Source organism: Sorex fumeus, unplaced genomic scaffold, assembly GCF_029834395.1.
Source record: "Sorex fumeus unplaced genomic scaffold, SorFum_2.1 ptg000265l, whole genome shotgun sequence".
Taxonomy (NCBI): domain Eukaryota; kingdom Metazoa; phylum Chordata; class Mammalia; order Eulipotyphla; family Soricidae; genus Sorex; species Sorex fumeus.
Window position 1 is genome coordinate 1,958,647 of NW_026606322.1, and position 15,734 is coordinate 1,974,380.

The window sequence follows — 15,734 nt, forward strand, 5'->3', positions numbered from 1 at the left end:
ATTCCTGGGTCCCTCAGCACCACCACCAGGAGCCATACCTGAGCAATGCTTGGAGTGGTCCAAAAAATAAACAAACCCTTTAAGATACCGAGATAAAATTATAGCCCATTTTGTAACAATACTCAATTCATGTTTGTCTAAATCCCCTAAAACTACCTAACTCGACCCCACATCCTCCAATAATTCTTTCCTAACACCATTTTACAAAGATTTCTCAAAATTCCCTCCGGCAAACAATTTGCTACTATGATTGAAAAACCTAGATGGGTTGCCTCAGGGTAGGCAGTCTGACTGATGGGCACAAGAAATGCTTTTCTTTTCAAAAACCTTCTCAAATCCAATATACTATTATTTAGCTGGTATTGAGTCTGAAAATTAAGTCAGATTGATATTGACACAAAAATAAGCAGAAAGATGGTAGAATATTAGCATCCCATACACAAGTTCCAGCAGATTTCACAAGTTTCTAGATGACAAAGAAGTATACAAACTGTAGAAAAAGTGAAGAATCACTGAATCCTATCCTCATCTCCTTATTCCAACCTTTGAAAATACATTTCTCCTCACAATAAAATATAAAGTCATTAAAGAAAACATTTACATTACATAAAATTCTTTATGGCAAATGTATACGCCCACATGTAAGAAATTGTTTATTGGGTAACAAAACCTAATTAAAGTGATCCAGGATTACACTGAGGAGAAAAAAATTAAACACTTTTAAATCCTTTCAATAAGAAATTGATAAAGAAAGGAAAAACTGTAACTTAAAGAATTATTTGGTATGCCAATAGCCCTAATTATATTTGTTAGGTGATTCTGTGGCAAAAAGGGAAAAGTTTTAAACATTTTCGAGTTTCTTCCAGTCTACAGTGAAACAAATTTTAGCCAAAAGAACATAAATATAAATTAAGGTAAGCAAAAGGCAAAAGTAAGATGACAAATATGTTATAAAGATAGCAAAAACATTTAAAAATGATTGAAAACCAGTAGAAATACAAGGTAAAGAGGAGAGAAAGATGGGAGGGGGGTGGGAGGGATACTGGGATCCGTGGTGGTGGGAAATGGCCACTGGTGGAGGGATGGGTATTTGATCATTGTATAATTGAAACTCAAGCACAAAATTTCTAAGTCTACAACTGTACCTCATGGTGTCTCACTAATAAAAATTAAAAAAATAAAAGAGGAGAGAAAGAACAAGGGTTCCAAAAAAAAACTTGGCCACACCCTAAAGTGCTCATTGCTCATGAATTACTCCTGGTGGATATCAGGGGTCAATATGGAGTGTCAGGGATTGAACACAGGTTAGCTGCAAGTACCCTACCCACTGTAGTATCTGTCCAGACCCTCAAAGAACTGAGTAAGACATCTAAAACATAAAGTTTCACTAAAATTACCCCAAAAAAGTAAATTAAAGTACACATAGTAAGATTTTTGGATTAAAAAAACTTTGACTTTAACAATTATATATATATATATTTTAAGTATAGTTATTGATCACATTAAAATAGAAGTGATTCATACAATGTGTACTGACCTTGCAAACTCATTTCTAAAAAATTCATTGCCCTATCTTCAATGATTCAATACTATTGGCTAGGATACTCTCCTAATGAACCAATATTTTTATTTACCTGAAAGGGAATAAAGTACAGTTTACTGAGAATTAAAATAAAATATGCATTCTCAGAAAGAAAACACAAATTCCACATCAGATACACTTACTGCTTTTAAGCAAAATCTTACCTCTATTCTCCACCCTTCTCTTCCCTATTTGATGGTCTTAGTTTTTCTCTTTTGTGGTTTAACTATATATAAAATAATTTAATCAGAATATTTATATTATATATATATAAAAAATTTAATCAGAACCCACATCACTGCTATTTTTCCTATCACTTTTCTGAAAAAACTCAATTCATTAAATTATCTACTCTTAAAGAAAATTTTAATAATTAAATCTAATTATCATGTTTATACATAATATACTATATATGACAAACTCTATCTTCATATGTAATTAATTTTATCTATCATTCTACTGAAAATATTTTACCTTAATCAAATTCTTCTGGATCTAATTCAGAAGTTGGTTTACCTATTTGTTTTTAACCTATTTCATTTTCACCATTCTTGACCTTTCCTCAATACTGAGATACTTTTGAATTTCCTTCTTTCATAATCTTCTTTCTAAAGAAAGTGTCAGATTTCAGATTATCTGCCTCTAGTCCTACCTTTTTCTTAAATCAAATTAATTGATTAGATTTCTTAGGTCTCCTTTGCTAGTTTTACATTTTTTGTCTACTCACATATTTAAAAAAAAAAAACAGATTTTTCCCAGATTTCAGATTTAATAGAATTTCAAATTTCTTAATTTACCATACCATTAACTCTTTTTTTTTTTTGGCTTTTTGAGTCACATCTAGCGATGCACAGAGGTTACACCTGGCTCTGCACTCAGGGATTAGCCCTGGCAGTGCTCAGGGGACCATATGGCATGCTGGGAATTGAACCCAGGTTGGCTACGTGCAAGGCAAATGCCCTACCCGCTGTGCTTTTGCTCCAGCCCCTATACCATTAACTATTTTGGTTTGCAGACTTATAGATAGGATTTTGGTCAATTTATAATGAACAAATAAAACTAAACACTAAAAATTCGAGTAAATTTTTTCTTGATCATCTAATGTGTTATTCATTAGGAAAAGTATTTCTATCATATTGAAATGTATAGCTGTTAAAAGAAACAGAATAAATGTTAAGTCTTCTGTAGCTACCAATCTTTACCTGTTAAATCCAGATATTAAATCCATGTATAAACCATCATTATACAACTATGAGTTTTATGTATAATGTAAATAAATATATTGCAATATTTTTGCTATTATAAATTTAAGAAGTATTTAATGGCAATATAATAATCCAACCATAAGATTCAACTAAAATTAAAATGTCGAGATATTTTCTAATTTGAATTTGTTATATAAATTAAATATAATTATATCTCATAAGACTAGAATTCATTCTGTACACTACCAATATCACTGAAAATTTACACCTGCCAATAGATCTAAAATCATAGTCTTCTTTTTAATATTTTACAGAAAATACCACAGGTGTTTTGGCTGTTAAACCAATCAAAAAGCAGTTATTCTTTATGTAGCAATTTGGCTGAGATTAGTTTATGTCCTAATCATTTCTATTGTTGAATAAAGCTATCTTGAATAATATCTTCAAAATGCCTTCTTCAGAGACAATGAATATTCTTTTTTTTCTTTTTTTTTTTTAAGGCTAGGAGATCCATACCCAGTGGTGCTCAGGATCACTCTTGGTAGGCTTGAGGGACCAGATGTGGTGCCGGATATCAAACACAGGTTGGTCACTTGCAAGGCAAGTGCCTATTGCTCCATTCCTGAATATTTCCACTGTGTACCAATTACACAATATGTAAAGATCTTCTATTCTCTTTAAACATATTCATTAAATTCTTTAAATATGTTTTCAATTTTTTTCCTTTAAAAATTTAATCACAGGAACTGGAGAGATTATATAGTGATTAGGACACTTGTCTTATACCCAGTTGCCATGTATTCTATCCCAGGAACCCTGTACCCTGGCCCCCGCTCCACCAATTCCTGACAGTAGTGATCCCTGAGCACAGAGCCAGAAGTAAGCCCTAAGCATCATCAGGAATGACCCAAACTCCTCCCTCCCCCAAAATGACTTAATTATAGGCTTTCTGCCAGTCCTTATAAATATATTTTAGCCATAATGTGAAAAATAATGGCTCCCTAGTATAATATACCTTTATAAGAAAAAAATAGTTTATTACACAAATTGAAAGGTTAGTTTTCATATTAAAGGCGTCAAACAAAACAAACACTGTCCTCCCGTTGTTCATCGATTTTGCTCAAGCGGGCCCAGTACGTCTCCATTTTGAGACTTGTTGTTACTGTGTTCGGCATATGGAATACACCACGGGTAGCTAGCCAGGCTTTGCGAGCTCTCCAAGAGGGGCGGAGGAATCCAACCCGGCTGTGCCAGGCTGGCTGTGCGCAAGGCTACAGCTGTGCTATAGCTCCAACCCTATTAAAGGCATCAGGGCACTTAATCCCCTAAAGCTTTGAGGAATCTACTCTCCACAGCCCACACTTATGTTTTGGGTTTTATACCTATATATTTAAGAATATCCTATATCTGCTAAACAGACCATGAATACACATTCATTTTTCTTCAGAAATTATACCACTTATGTATATGTTGGCTTGACACTATGACCTTTTCTAAAGATAGCTTATAGATGTTGATGAAGAACTGGATACTTTATAAGTTTATTTAAAATTTCAGGGATTATATCATCTGGTTCTGGCGATATATTTATTTTTGTCTAGTTTGTTAATTGGTTCTAGACCATCCCATATGTTTTTCACTGCCAGTCTAATACTTATGTTCACCTAAAGTTATAACTTGGAAACAAGAATTTTCCTAATATTTTTCTCAATAAAAGCTAAAATTTAATTAAATAACTTTTCATATTTTTAGAAAACTACATGCCATGTTCCAAAAGAGGTATCATTCTTTCACCATAAAATTTTCTGTTCTCTTTGTGATACAGATTTTATTTAATAAAACTCATTTCTGGGGCTGGAGTGATAGATTTCTGGGTAGGGCATTTGCCTTGCACGCGGCCCAACCGGGGTTCAATTTCCAGCATCCCATATGGTCCCCCTAGCACCGCCAGGAGTAATTCCTGAGTGCATGAACCAGGAGTAATCCCTGTGCATCGCTGGGTGTGACCCCACAAAAAAAACCTCATTTCTAAAATACTGTTAAAAATACCTGATTTTCTCTCAACAATTCATCCCACAAACTCCCTTGATCTCAGTTATTCATTCGTTTAACAAGTATTTGTCTTCTTCATGGCATGCTCTAGTTTCTTACATAGTAAGACAGTTGTAAACAAAACAAAGTCCTGCCCTCAAGCACTTTATAATAGGAACAAAAGATAAGAAAATAACTTTAAGTGTATAATTTAATAAATTAATAGGTAATACATTCGATAGCCTATCGAATGTAGCCTGCCCACAGGGCAGAGTCTGGCAAACGCCCCGTGGCGTACCAAATATGCCAAATACCAGTAACAATGATGGGTCTCATTCTCCTAAATAGCCTTGAATATAATCTCAGGGCTAGGATGAAAGAGACGTTACTGGGGACTGCTCGAGGCAATCGACGAATAGGTAATACATGTAGTTATAAGTGTTCATCAAAAAGAAGAGATCAGGAAAAGGGTAGAGAAAAGTGGGTGAGCTGTGGTCAATGAAAATCTGAGAAATTAAGAGTTCAACAAAGAAAGCAAGTAATAAGATTACTTGGGCAAGAGGAGGAGATACTCCAGGATGAAAAAACAGCAAATGAAAAAGATTTGAGGCTTCCTAAAACAAAGTAAGACAGTCAATGTTGCTGTAGATTAGGGTAAAAAGGCTACAATAGTATCTTATGCAGGTGCAGATTGTTTAGAGCTATACAGAATATAACAGAACATACAATTTTGTCTTAAGGGAGATAAAATATTACAGGTTTTGAGCAATGATGAAATATGATTTAACATTAAAAGCGTTCATCTTTGTATTGTAAGATGAGACTATCATGGACTGAGTGAAAGCAAGAAAACAGGTTAAAAAGTATGAAGTCAGGAAATAGAATAATGTGGTTGAATTAAAAAGTCTTGAGCAGAACTTGGGGTGTGTTCTGACAAAATATTCCTTATCTACTCAAAGTATACTTCTTGAGAAATTTATAATTTTGTCTCTTCTAAGAAGAGAGATAAAATAAGAAAAATTATTTGAGAATCAATGAGCAGCTTATTAAACTTAGTTTTGTCTTTTGCCAATTTAGAAACCTAAGGATATTACTTATAAAACTGTTATGAAGGTTAATAGGATACCTGACAAAGTTCTCTAATTTTAATTTATTAAACTTGATTAACAATGCCTTTCCATTTTCTTTGTAAAACACAAAATGATAGTAATAGTTCATAATATCACGGTATCACTGTCATCCTGTTGTTTATCGATTTCCTCGAACAGGCACCAGTAATGTCTCCATTCGTCCTAGCCCTGAAATTTTAGCAAGTGCCACCTCTTATTGTCTAGTTCTCACTCTTGGAGAACCCAACAGGCTACCAAGTGTATCCTGCCCACTCGGCAGAGTCTGGAAAGCTCCCCATGGCATATTTGATATGCCAAATCCCAGTTCATAATATTCAGGAAACAAATAAACTCTCTAGATAAAATATCCATAGTCTCTTATTCCTACCATAAATAGGATGTACCAGTTAACCACAGGCATGAATGATGTATGTTCGCATATGTATACAATAAAGTATATAATCTATACTGTATATACAGCAAATATATATGTATATATTTATCTAGATTATGTGGACACACATACTCATGCATGTGTGTCAAATCCTTTTAAGTGATAAATACATCTAGGAAATCTTGACATTGTTTTAAGTCATCAGACATCTAATTCTAAAACTAAACATTATTTAGGATGGCTTATGGAAAAGAAGTTCACCAAGAACTTTCATAAAAGATCAAAGGTCCAGGGAAATAGCTTGGGGCTCAAGGAAACATTGTCACCATGCAGGGCCTGAGTTAATTACCTGTTACCACATGTCCCCCACCAAATACCCCAAGCTAGCCTTAGTGGACACCAGCATTATTGGGCCCGATAAGCTCCACCACATCCTCATTCTCTTACACTGAGCCATCTGACCCAGTAGGAGCGGCCATAAGGCTTCCTGAGAACTGCTTGGGAGCCTCATTGCCAAAAATAAAAAGAGAAAAATATGGTACTTACCAGACAGGTAGGAAATGTGAGGGTGAGAAGAAACTACGGCGGGGATCATTTTGATAATGTGATGCACTACAACTTTAGTGGTGTGTGCAGTGAAACTTATACATGCATACAGAGGTTCATTAAGCTATCTATACTTTTGAAATGTTATGGTTATGTAAATAAATGTTAAATAAATAAAATTTTATGTAAATAAAATTTAATAATAATATCCCAAGTTTTACTTGCAAAGATTTCACTTCTCGTGCAATTTGGAAATTAAAGTGCACATAAAGGTTTTCAGTTAAAAGTAAATTTTTAATCTAGTCTTTGGGTAGATATATTGTTTTATAATAACTACCCTTAATGAGAATTTAATAGGTATTTGTTGAAATGATAGTTATTGTGATGAATAATAAAGATGATAACAATAAAAAAATTTTTTAAATAAATTTTTAAGACTGATATAAATAATATAAATGTCCAGTGCTATGCGATAATGAAAAGGAAAAACCAAACACAATGGGGCAGAAAAATGAGGAAGGCAGTAGTCAGAACTGGTTTTATGAAAGTAGTACATTAACTATGAGGTAAAAGATAACAGGAGAGTAATCCAATTAATTATATTAGAGCTGACAGAAATAGTCTATTCAAAAGAGTAGAATATGAAAGGCAATATGGTGCTTTTAGAAAATGCAGTGTGCTTTGATAATTAAGGAAATGAGGGTAAAGAAGTAAACAGGAATGCTTTGTGAAAGGAATTATATACAGGTCAAGTTAGGCAATTTGAAGTTTATTGTATGGAACAGTGATTTTAAGTGATTTTCAACTGCTTCATTAAACTGTTTCTTAAAATATCAATTTATAAATTACATTAGATATATTTCACAATACCTGAACAACATGAGCATTCAAATGCAATCGGACTGCACTTAAAAGAGATTGCAATGAAACAATCCATTAAACTGGTTTTTACTGACCTTGAACCAAAATTTCTTCTACTGTCTCTCAAATTTTTAAAAAATGTTTATAGATTTTTTTAAAATTACAGCTTTATGTTTTTGCTTAAGGCTTGCAAATTTCCTACTAACTGCTTATGGATACTATTATATAACAAAACCAAACATAAAACATGGTTTATTGACTGCACAATTTAGTATTAAAATTTATAAAATAAATGTATGTCAATAAAATAGTCATATTTATATAATTTAATAGATGCCATTTACTGGCATTTCACAATAAGCCGTGTTTGTAGAGCAGTACCGCTCTAGGGAAAAAGAATTTTTAGCAGAGAAATGACATCATTACCATTATACTTCAGAAATAACCATTATTACAAAATGAATTGAAAAGGGGTATAAGGACCAGTTAGGGAATGATTTCAAGATACCAAGCAAGAAAATGACAGAATGATCAAAAATGGAGATAGAGAAAGAGAATAAATTTCAAAAACACTGAAGAAATAAATAGTATTTGATGACCAGTTTGATATAGGAGCATGATTTTCAAGAGAGTAAAGTCAAGATTCATACTTTAATTTTGGACATGTTGAAAAAGTATAAGTAAAGCTGCCAAATGCTTAACACTTGGAATAGAATGTTCTTTGCACATTTAATCAAAAAGTCCAAATGAAGTCCTCATTTTGGTAACAGTTCTAATTTTCGAATTTCTCAAATCAAGCTTTACATATCTCATTACAATCCAGATAACCTATAATACAGCCATATAACAAAATAACTAAGTTTCTAAAAATTAATCACATTATTATCCAGTGATTTCATGGCACTGTCCTCTTTTGGTAAGATTTCTATGTATTAGCATTCATGTTATATAGCTATCTAGATTACAGGATTTTTTAAAAAAGTGTTGCCTAATGTAATTATTATTAACTGGTTATAGTCATTCCACCAAATCTGAGGTGATTTTAAAAGTCTAATAACAACGTAAATATACACTTTTCACCTTTTCTATTTTATATGTTACCTCTAATTGTATACTCTGATTTCCTAATAGGTTAGAGAAGATTAGTACACTATAACAGAAGAAAATCAGGATCCCAGGCACATAAATGGTTTTTCCATAATTAAAAGGCTGGCAAATAGCAAGGCTTTAATAAAATACAAAATTTCTGATTCCTGAGCCAGTGTTCTTGGTACTATGCCATATTTTCAAAGTAATGTGTGTTTAAGTTCTGCCACTTTGTATGAATATGCCTGAAATAGGAGAGTCTGAATAAATTGGAAGATAACTACATATTCTTTATTTCTCTTGCATTCACCCATATTCATTTTTTACATTTTACATTTAAAATTTTTACATTTAAAATCTTTCCCTACCAGCTCTATATCTTTGGCAATTCAGTTCCATTATATTCCAAAAGTCTTTTTTTGTAAAATAATACTTTTACCTCCACTAAAATTCTGCATTAGCATCATATTCATAAATATAAACAGAGTATGAACAATTTTCAGAATGTTGGAATGAAAGAGCAATATGTCTGAAATTAGAAATCCGTCCATGGAGTTCAAATCTGACCATCAGGATTTTACGTTTTTGTCCTGACTACTATTAAACCCCTCTCTAACTTGACAAAAATATCAATCATTTTATATGGAGGACTAAATCGTAAATAACTTTGTATACAAAATTCTGTTATCTACAAACTTTACAGTATAAGTCAGAATGAAATCTGCTTTATCACCGTACTTGATAACTTGATTTTATATAAACTAGTTTGTTAATATTTTAATAACTAGTTTAATGATTTATGACCGTCCCTGGAATAGAGACTAGTCAATAATTGAAACTTACTGCACATAATTCTTTGCTGAAAAATGATTTTAGTAATTTCAAAAATATCTTTATTATAATACCAACAAATTAATAATTTCTATAGTTAAAAAATTACTGTATCTCCCTTTATATTCAAACACAAATAAAATTATATATATTGATATACCAATGACCCAGTAGGTTTTTTATTACAAAAGTTTAAAAACATATTCCTAGGCAACATCTTCAAAAGATATAAGCCTTAAAAATCACTTTATGTCAAAAAACATGTAACTCTTTCTATACAAACATAATGTGTGTTTTGTACATTCTCTTTTTATTCTCGCTGATTCTCTTCTCATTCTTGCTTATTCATTAAAAGCTAAACATAAGTATAATTTCTTATGAACACAAGCTAATTTTGAATTCGCATAAGCATTAAAATTTCCTACAAAAATTAAGTCTATGGCATTTGTTGGGTTGTTTATAGAATCTGGTAGTAATTTTTATTCGGAATTTAAAACAATGTTATCCAATTTTTTTAAAGGATTATGTTTATCTAGCTACTTTCCTCTTAATTCTAGAAAACTGTTAAAAGCTTTAATCATTTTGTACTGAACATGAAAAAATAAAAGTTTCTCTGACAAGAAAGAATCAGCCATAATGACGATCTTCTTCAAATTACTACTTTTAAAGTATGAAAATTTTCGTTCATTAAGTGGACTTTCTCTCATTTTCTCTCAGTTCCCCTTTGTATTCCACTTAAACAATCATTGTTCGTGAAGTTGATGCCAAAGATGACGCCTGTAATATCTTAATTCAAAATGATGTATCCAGAGTTCTCTGCACCAGACTCTAATGACGGTATCTCGACAATTTCCACTCCCCAGAGTGTTGTGTTTTGTTGATGTTATCCTTTTCTCACATCATAAAATAGAGAAATACAGGCTTCACGCCAATTTCAAACTTACCTTGCAAATTTGGAAATACTCTGAAGTAAGGGTTTCCTGAATCTCCTCTCTGAGAACCCCTGCAGTCCCTCCTGGATGCACGGAACCACTTCCAGCCCCGCCACCACTGTTACCGCCACTGCTGCTACCACTGCCAGGGGAGGAGGCAGTTAAGCCATCCAAAACTTTTCGGAAATTAAACTTCTTCATTTTAAAAACTGTTGAGAAAATTCAAAGGAAACGACGACTTAACACATGGAATTAGAGCAGGGTAAAAAGTATTCCGTCAAACAATTAATCAAAACGCTGTCTTATTAATGCCCTGGCGTTGAAGAGAATCAGACTTTGTTTTGTCAAATTTTAATTCCAATAAACAGAATTTTTATTAAAAAAAGAACTCAAAAAGCAACAGTATTTTCCTCTGTCTTCCTCAGGCATCAAATTTTCAAGGAGCCCAGCTGTAGCTACGCTTTCTCAGCACTGGGGTAAAAATAAAAGGCAGTGTCATCATCGTCATTAGCATTATATCATCATTATTATACAATCAAACCGGAGTCCCATAGACCAAGACTATCTCTCGGTCAAGGGCGGGCTTTCCCACTCGAGATTCAGCAGGAAAGCTTTTATTTACATAAAAACAAGGTGGAGAGGGAGGTATTCACTCTGCCACCACCTTCCGAGCCTTACCCCGTGATCGTCAACGCTACATTTTCTCTCTCTCTCTCTCTCTCCACAGAAGAAGAGGCGAGAGTGGGAGGCGAGCGCTTCGCCCGTCTCCCATTCCCCAAAGCCCGGGTCCCAGAGCACCTGCAGGTGACCCACAGCAACAGCGCGCGGGAGGGGCGAGCGGCGACGCCGGCTGCCGCCGCGTCTCCCTCCGCCTCCCCCCCTCCCCCGCGCCTCTCCCCCTCCCGCACCGCCCCCCGCCCCCCGCCCCCCACCCGCCAGCCCGCAGCCGCCGCCGCCGCGCTAGCCAGCCGTTCCCCCGTCCCCGCAGAGCAGGCGGCGACTCTGGGGGACGCGAGGCGGCGGCGGCGACGGCCGCGGCCCGAAGCCCGCCTCGGCTCGCCGGGCGCGCGGAGACGCCGCTCCCCGGTTCCCCCCGGGCCGGGCGCCCGGGAGCCGGCTCTCTCCCGCGGGCGCGCGAACGCACGGACACCCTCCTCAGGCGGTCGCGCGGCCACCCGGAGCGGCCGGCACTCTCACACAGACGTGCGCGCGCGGGCTGCCACACGCCTCACACGCATGTAGACAGACACACACACACACACACACGCGCGGGTGTGAGGGAGCCCGCGCGGGACGGCGGCGTCCACCGGGAGGACCGACTACCGACCCAGGCGCCTTCCTCAGCCGCCGCTCGCCGTCTGCCAGCCCAGGACGCTGCCGGTGGCGCCCGGCTCCCGCCGCTCGGTCCTGCTGCTCGCGGCGCCCGGCGCTCTCCGCGGTGCTGGCGGAGCTGTCAAGGCGCCACCGCAGACTCCGCCCTCCCGCCGGGGGAGGCAAGCCCCGCCCCCGCCGCCCGACGCCCCGCCCCCGCCGCCCGACGCCCCGCCCCCGCCGCCCGACGCCCCGCCCCCGCCGCCCGACGCCCCGCCCCGCCGCCCGCCGCCCCGCCCCCGCCGCCCGCAGCAGGAGCCGCCCGCGCGCCAATCCCCGGCGCCCGAGGCCAACTTTCGAGGTCGCGGGGCCCGGCGGAGACGTGAGGGTCGGCCGGAGGAGGAGCCCGGGAGCGCGGAGGAGAGAATTTGGAGGGGCAGGTGAACCTCTGACTGGCACCGGTAGCGGCCAGCGTGCTGGGCCCCGTGCTGCGGGGGCTGTCGTTGGCGCCACCTGTTGAGGGGCGCCGGCGTGCCTCAGTTCCTCGAGGCCGAGGGACGCGAGGTCCCGGGTCGCCGCCCGGGCCCCTTAGGGCTAGCTCCGGGCAGCGCCGGGACCCGCGCGGGGGTGCTGCAGTTTATCAACTCGGTGGGTCTCTTCCCGCCCTCCAGGTGCGGCACGAGTGGGCTCCTTCCACTGCCCTGCCCCTCCGTCATGCTGAAGGGTCCCCCCGAGCTTTAGGATGCTCTCGCAACTGAGGGCTCGCTGAGCCCCTTTCAAAAGCAGAATGGCCCCCTCCCCCCCTCCACAACAGTTCTTTTTCTGATGCCTCTTTCTTAGCGAACCGTCTCAAAAAATATTTCTTCAGCTTCTTTTTGAGTCACAGTAAGAACGTTGAGAAGTGCACGGATTTTTTAAATAGCATCTATATGGAAAGATTTGGTTCTGAGTCATAAATTGCTACCGGATTGGGGAAATTTGGGGCCTTAAGTTCTTCGTTGGAAAACGAACGACAGCTCAGGGAGCCGATGGTTAATCTGAGCAAGACAACATTTATTAGGAAGTCCCAAACATTCTTAGGTATTCTCTCTCTCTCTCTCTCTCTCTCTCTCTCTCTCTCTCTCTCTCTCTCTCTCTCTCTCTCTCTCTCTCACTCTCTGTGTGTCTGTCTTTCCCTCTCCCTATCTCCTCTCCCTCTTCCTCCTTTTTCCCTGTTTCTCGGCTTCCCCTCCTCCTCTCCCTCTCTCTCCCTTCTCTCTCTCCCTCCCTCTGCCTCTCCCTCTCCTTCTCCCTTTCCTCTTCCTGTCTCCCTCTTCTCTTCACCCCATCTCTCTCCTCTCCCCTCTCCTCTCTTCTTCTCACTTCTCCTCCCTCGCCTTCCCTTCTCTCCTCTCCTCCCTCCCGATCCCACACCATCACCACCACCACCATGAAATGCCAGAGTGCAGAGAATCTTTTTCTGGACCTCCTCTAGTTGTCTTATTGCCCCCAAAGGCAGACATGAAATTGTTTATTTCTTCTATCTTTTTTAGCACTCACAACAGTGTTTCACACATAAGAGGCACTTAAAGAGAATTGGACAGTAGGATTATTAATGGTTATTCATAAAAGATTTATGAAATGACATCCTCTTTTGGAAAGGTTAAAAAAAAGGGTGGAGGTGGAAGCAAATGTCATGTCTGGTGTAAATGAGATCCTGCTAAGGTTCCAAATTTTAAACTGGATTCTTAGCAATTTTTACTCTTGTCTTCACTCCTTTTCCACTTTCCTTCTTTTCTTTCAGGTCAATTTCACCTCCAGGCACTGGTACCCATGGCTGTTAAAGTTTACTTCTCAACTCTCTCTCTCTCCTCTCTCTCTCTTTCTTCTCTCTCTCCTCTCTCTCTCCTCTCTCTCTCTCCCTCTCCCTCTCTCTGTCTATCCATCTCTTTATTTTGACATAAAAAATAGGGAAGGGATTGTTCTGACTTCTTGAGAAGTAGGCATTATTATCTAATGTAATGGATTTAAATACTCTCCCTTTCCCTTTGGAGAAATCTATTAAACATGCCTTTACCCTTCCCTTTGGAGAAAAATCTATCAAACATACCTTAATTTTCAAATACATGAAAGCAAGTCTGAAGCAATAAATGGTTTGCTTTCACTGAGAGTGGAGAAAATATTATGATTAAACAAAATTATAGGAAGTTTTTTTGCAAGGAAAAGCCTTAAACCATTCTTTGCTTGAACTCTATTATATAGCAAACTGGATTGTGGTTTTTATTCTAAAATTTGGATAAACTAAAAAAAATGTAAAACAAATTGACAACAATTCTGCATAAGGACTTAGAATTAGTTGGCTTACCTGTATTAGAAAGAAGTGGCAGAGTACATATCCCTTCAGATGGGGAACCAAATGGGAAACAGAAGAAAATCCAAGTCAGAATATATAGTGTTTCCAAACAAGTATTAGAAGTCTTAAAAGAAAATAAAGTATGATCAGAATTCTGAAACTGTAAACTCCTAGGAACAATTTTATATACTTTTGCTTCTCTACAAAGCACAGTGCTTATATGTAATATGTGTCCAGTAAATATTAATTTAATTAAGGACAAGTTAAAGTCTTATATATTTACAATATCATAGAGAACAAAAATTATCAACAGAGAATATTGTGATGCCAATTCACAAATTATGACAAAGGATAGAAATAAGCAAGAAATTGAGTCATTATACATATATGAAGAAAGAGCATAGGCAACTATAGCCTAAAAATCTTACTAGGTGAAAGAAACATGATGAAATATATGCAGGGGTAAATTTTATCCTTAATTAATTAAAGATAATTAATACTCTTTAAACCATCTGCTGAAGGGAATGAGAACAGACTGTGACATATAGCTTATAAATAATGTAAGGAATTTTAGAATTGGGTCAGGTGATAATAATGCAGAGTTTTAATTATTACACTGCAAACTAGAATACCTCATGCAGAAAATATTCTGAATAAGACCTGATGACTTTTTAAAATGATGTGTGAAGAACTTTAAGAGAGAAAAACACTGAAAGCTTGTACTTTAAAGCAAAATTTTATGATCATATAAATAAATATGAAACACTAGAAAGATTTTTAAGATATACATTTAAAATATATTAAGGGGCGGAAGAGATAGAAGAGCAGGCAGAGCACTTACTTTGCACATGACCAACCCAATTTGATCCCTGGCACCCAACACAGTCCCTGAGCATTGCCAGAAGTGATTCCTGAGCTCAGAGCCAGGAGTAAGCACTGACCCATAAAACTAATATACATGCATATAGTATATATCATGATTATATTATATATTCATGTATATATCTACATCATTTTACAATGAATATATATTCATTTTCAAATTTTGTCATCTTGTATTCAAATCAACAATGATACTAATCAAAGCTGCTTTCTACAACTAAAAATAATAAAGTAACTGTAGAAAATAGGTGCAAATGTGGCACTTAACGGAGAGGATTTGCTAACCTAGCTAGGTTTGTAGAAAACTAAGCCACTTGACATAGTACATTTTACTGTTTCCTCAGATAAGAAGACAAACATTTCTATCAATTATTTAGTACCAGAAAATATACCATGAAATTTACAAACATAACTTTCAATTTGACTATAACTCTATAAGGTAAGTATTGTTCACATTCTATAGTCGAAGAAATTTGACACAGAAACTCCCCCTGAGCATTGCCAGTGTAGCACTCCAGAGCACAGAGCCAGAAATTGCCCCTAAATACCAAGGTGTGGCCTAGCCCTTCCCCAAAAATAGTTTCATTCAAGGTTACTGGGATAGATAAGCAAACATTAAAATTCAAAGTGGT

General features: G+C 37.5%; 1 protein-coding gene across 6 annotated transcripts in view; it reads right to left on the minus strand.

Annotated features, from left to right (window-relative positions):
- The window catches only part of STXBP5L (syntaxin binding protein 5L), a 348,858-nt gene extending 336,836 nt beyond the window's left edge, over positions 1 to 12,022 (minus strand). For 3 of the 6 annotated variants that reach the window (XM_056109196.1, XM_056109195.1, XM_056109194.1), the window contains exons 1-2: positions 11,885 to 11,972; positions 10,590 to 10,786 (exon numbers count right to left, since the gene is read on the minus strand). In XM_056109196.1, the coding sequence (XP_055965171.1) occupies positions 10,590 to 10,778 (189 nt within the window). In that variant the 5' untranslated portion in view covers positions 10,779 to 10,786; positions 11,885 to 11,972. Of the gene's footprint in view, positions 1 to 10,589; positions 10,787 to 11,884 lie in introns of all 6 variants that reach the window. The other 3 variants (XM_056109191.1, XM_056109190.1, XM_056109192.1) reach the window with 3 other exon arrangements.
- Between the last annotated feature and the right edge of the window lie 3,712 nt (positions 12,023 to 15,734).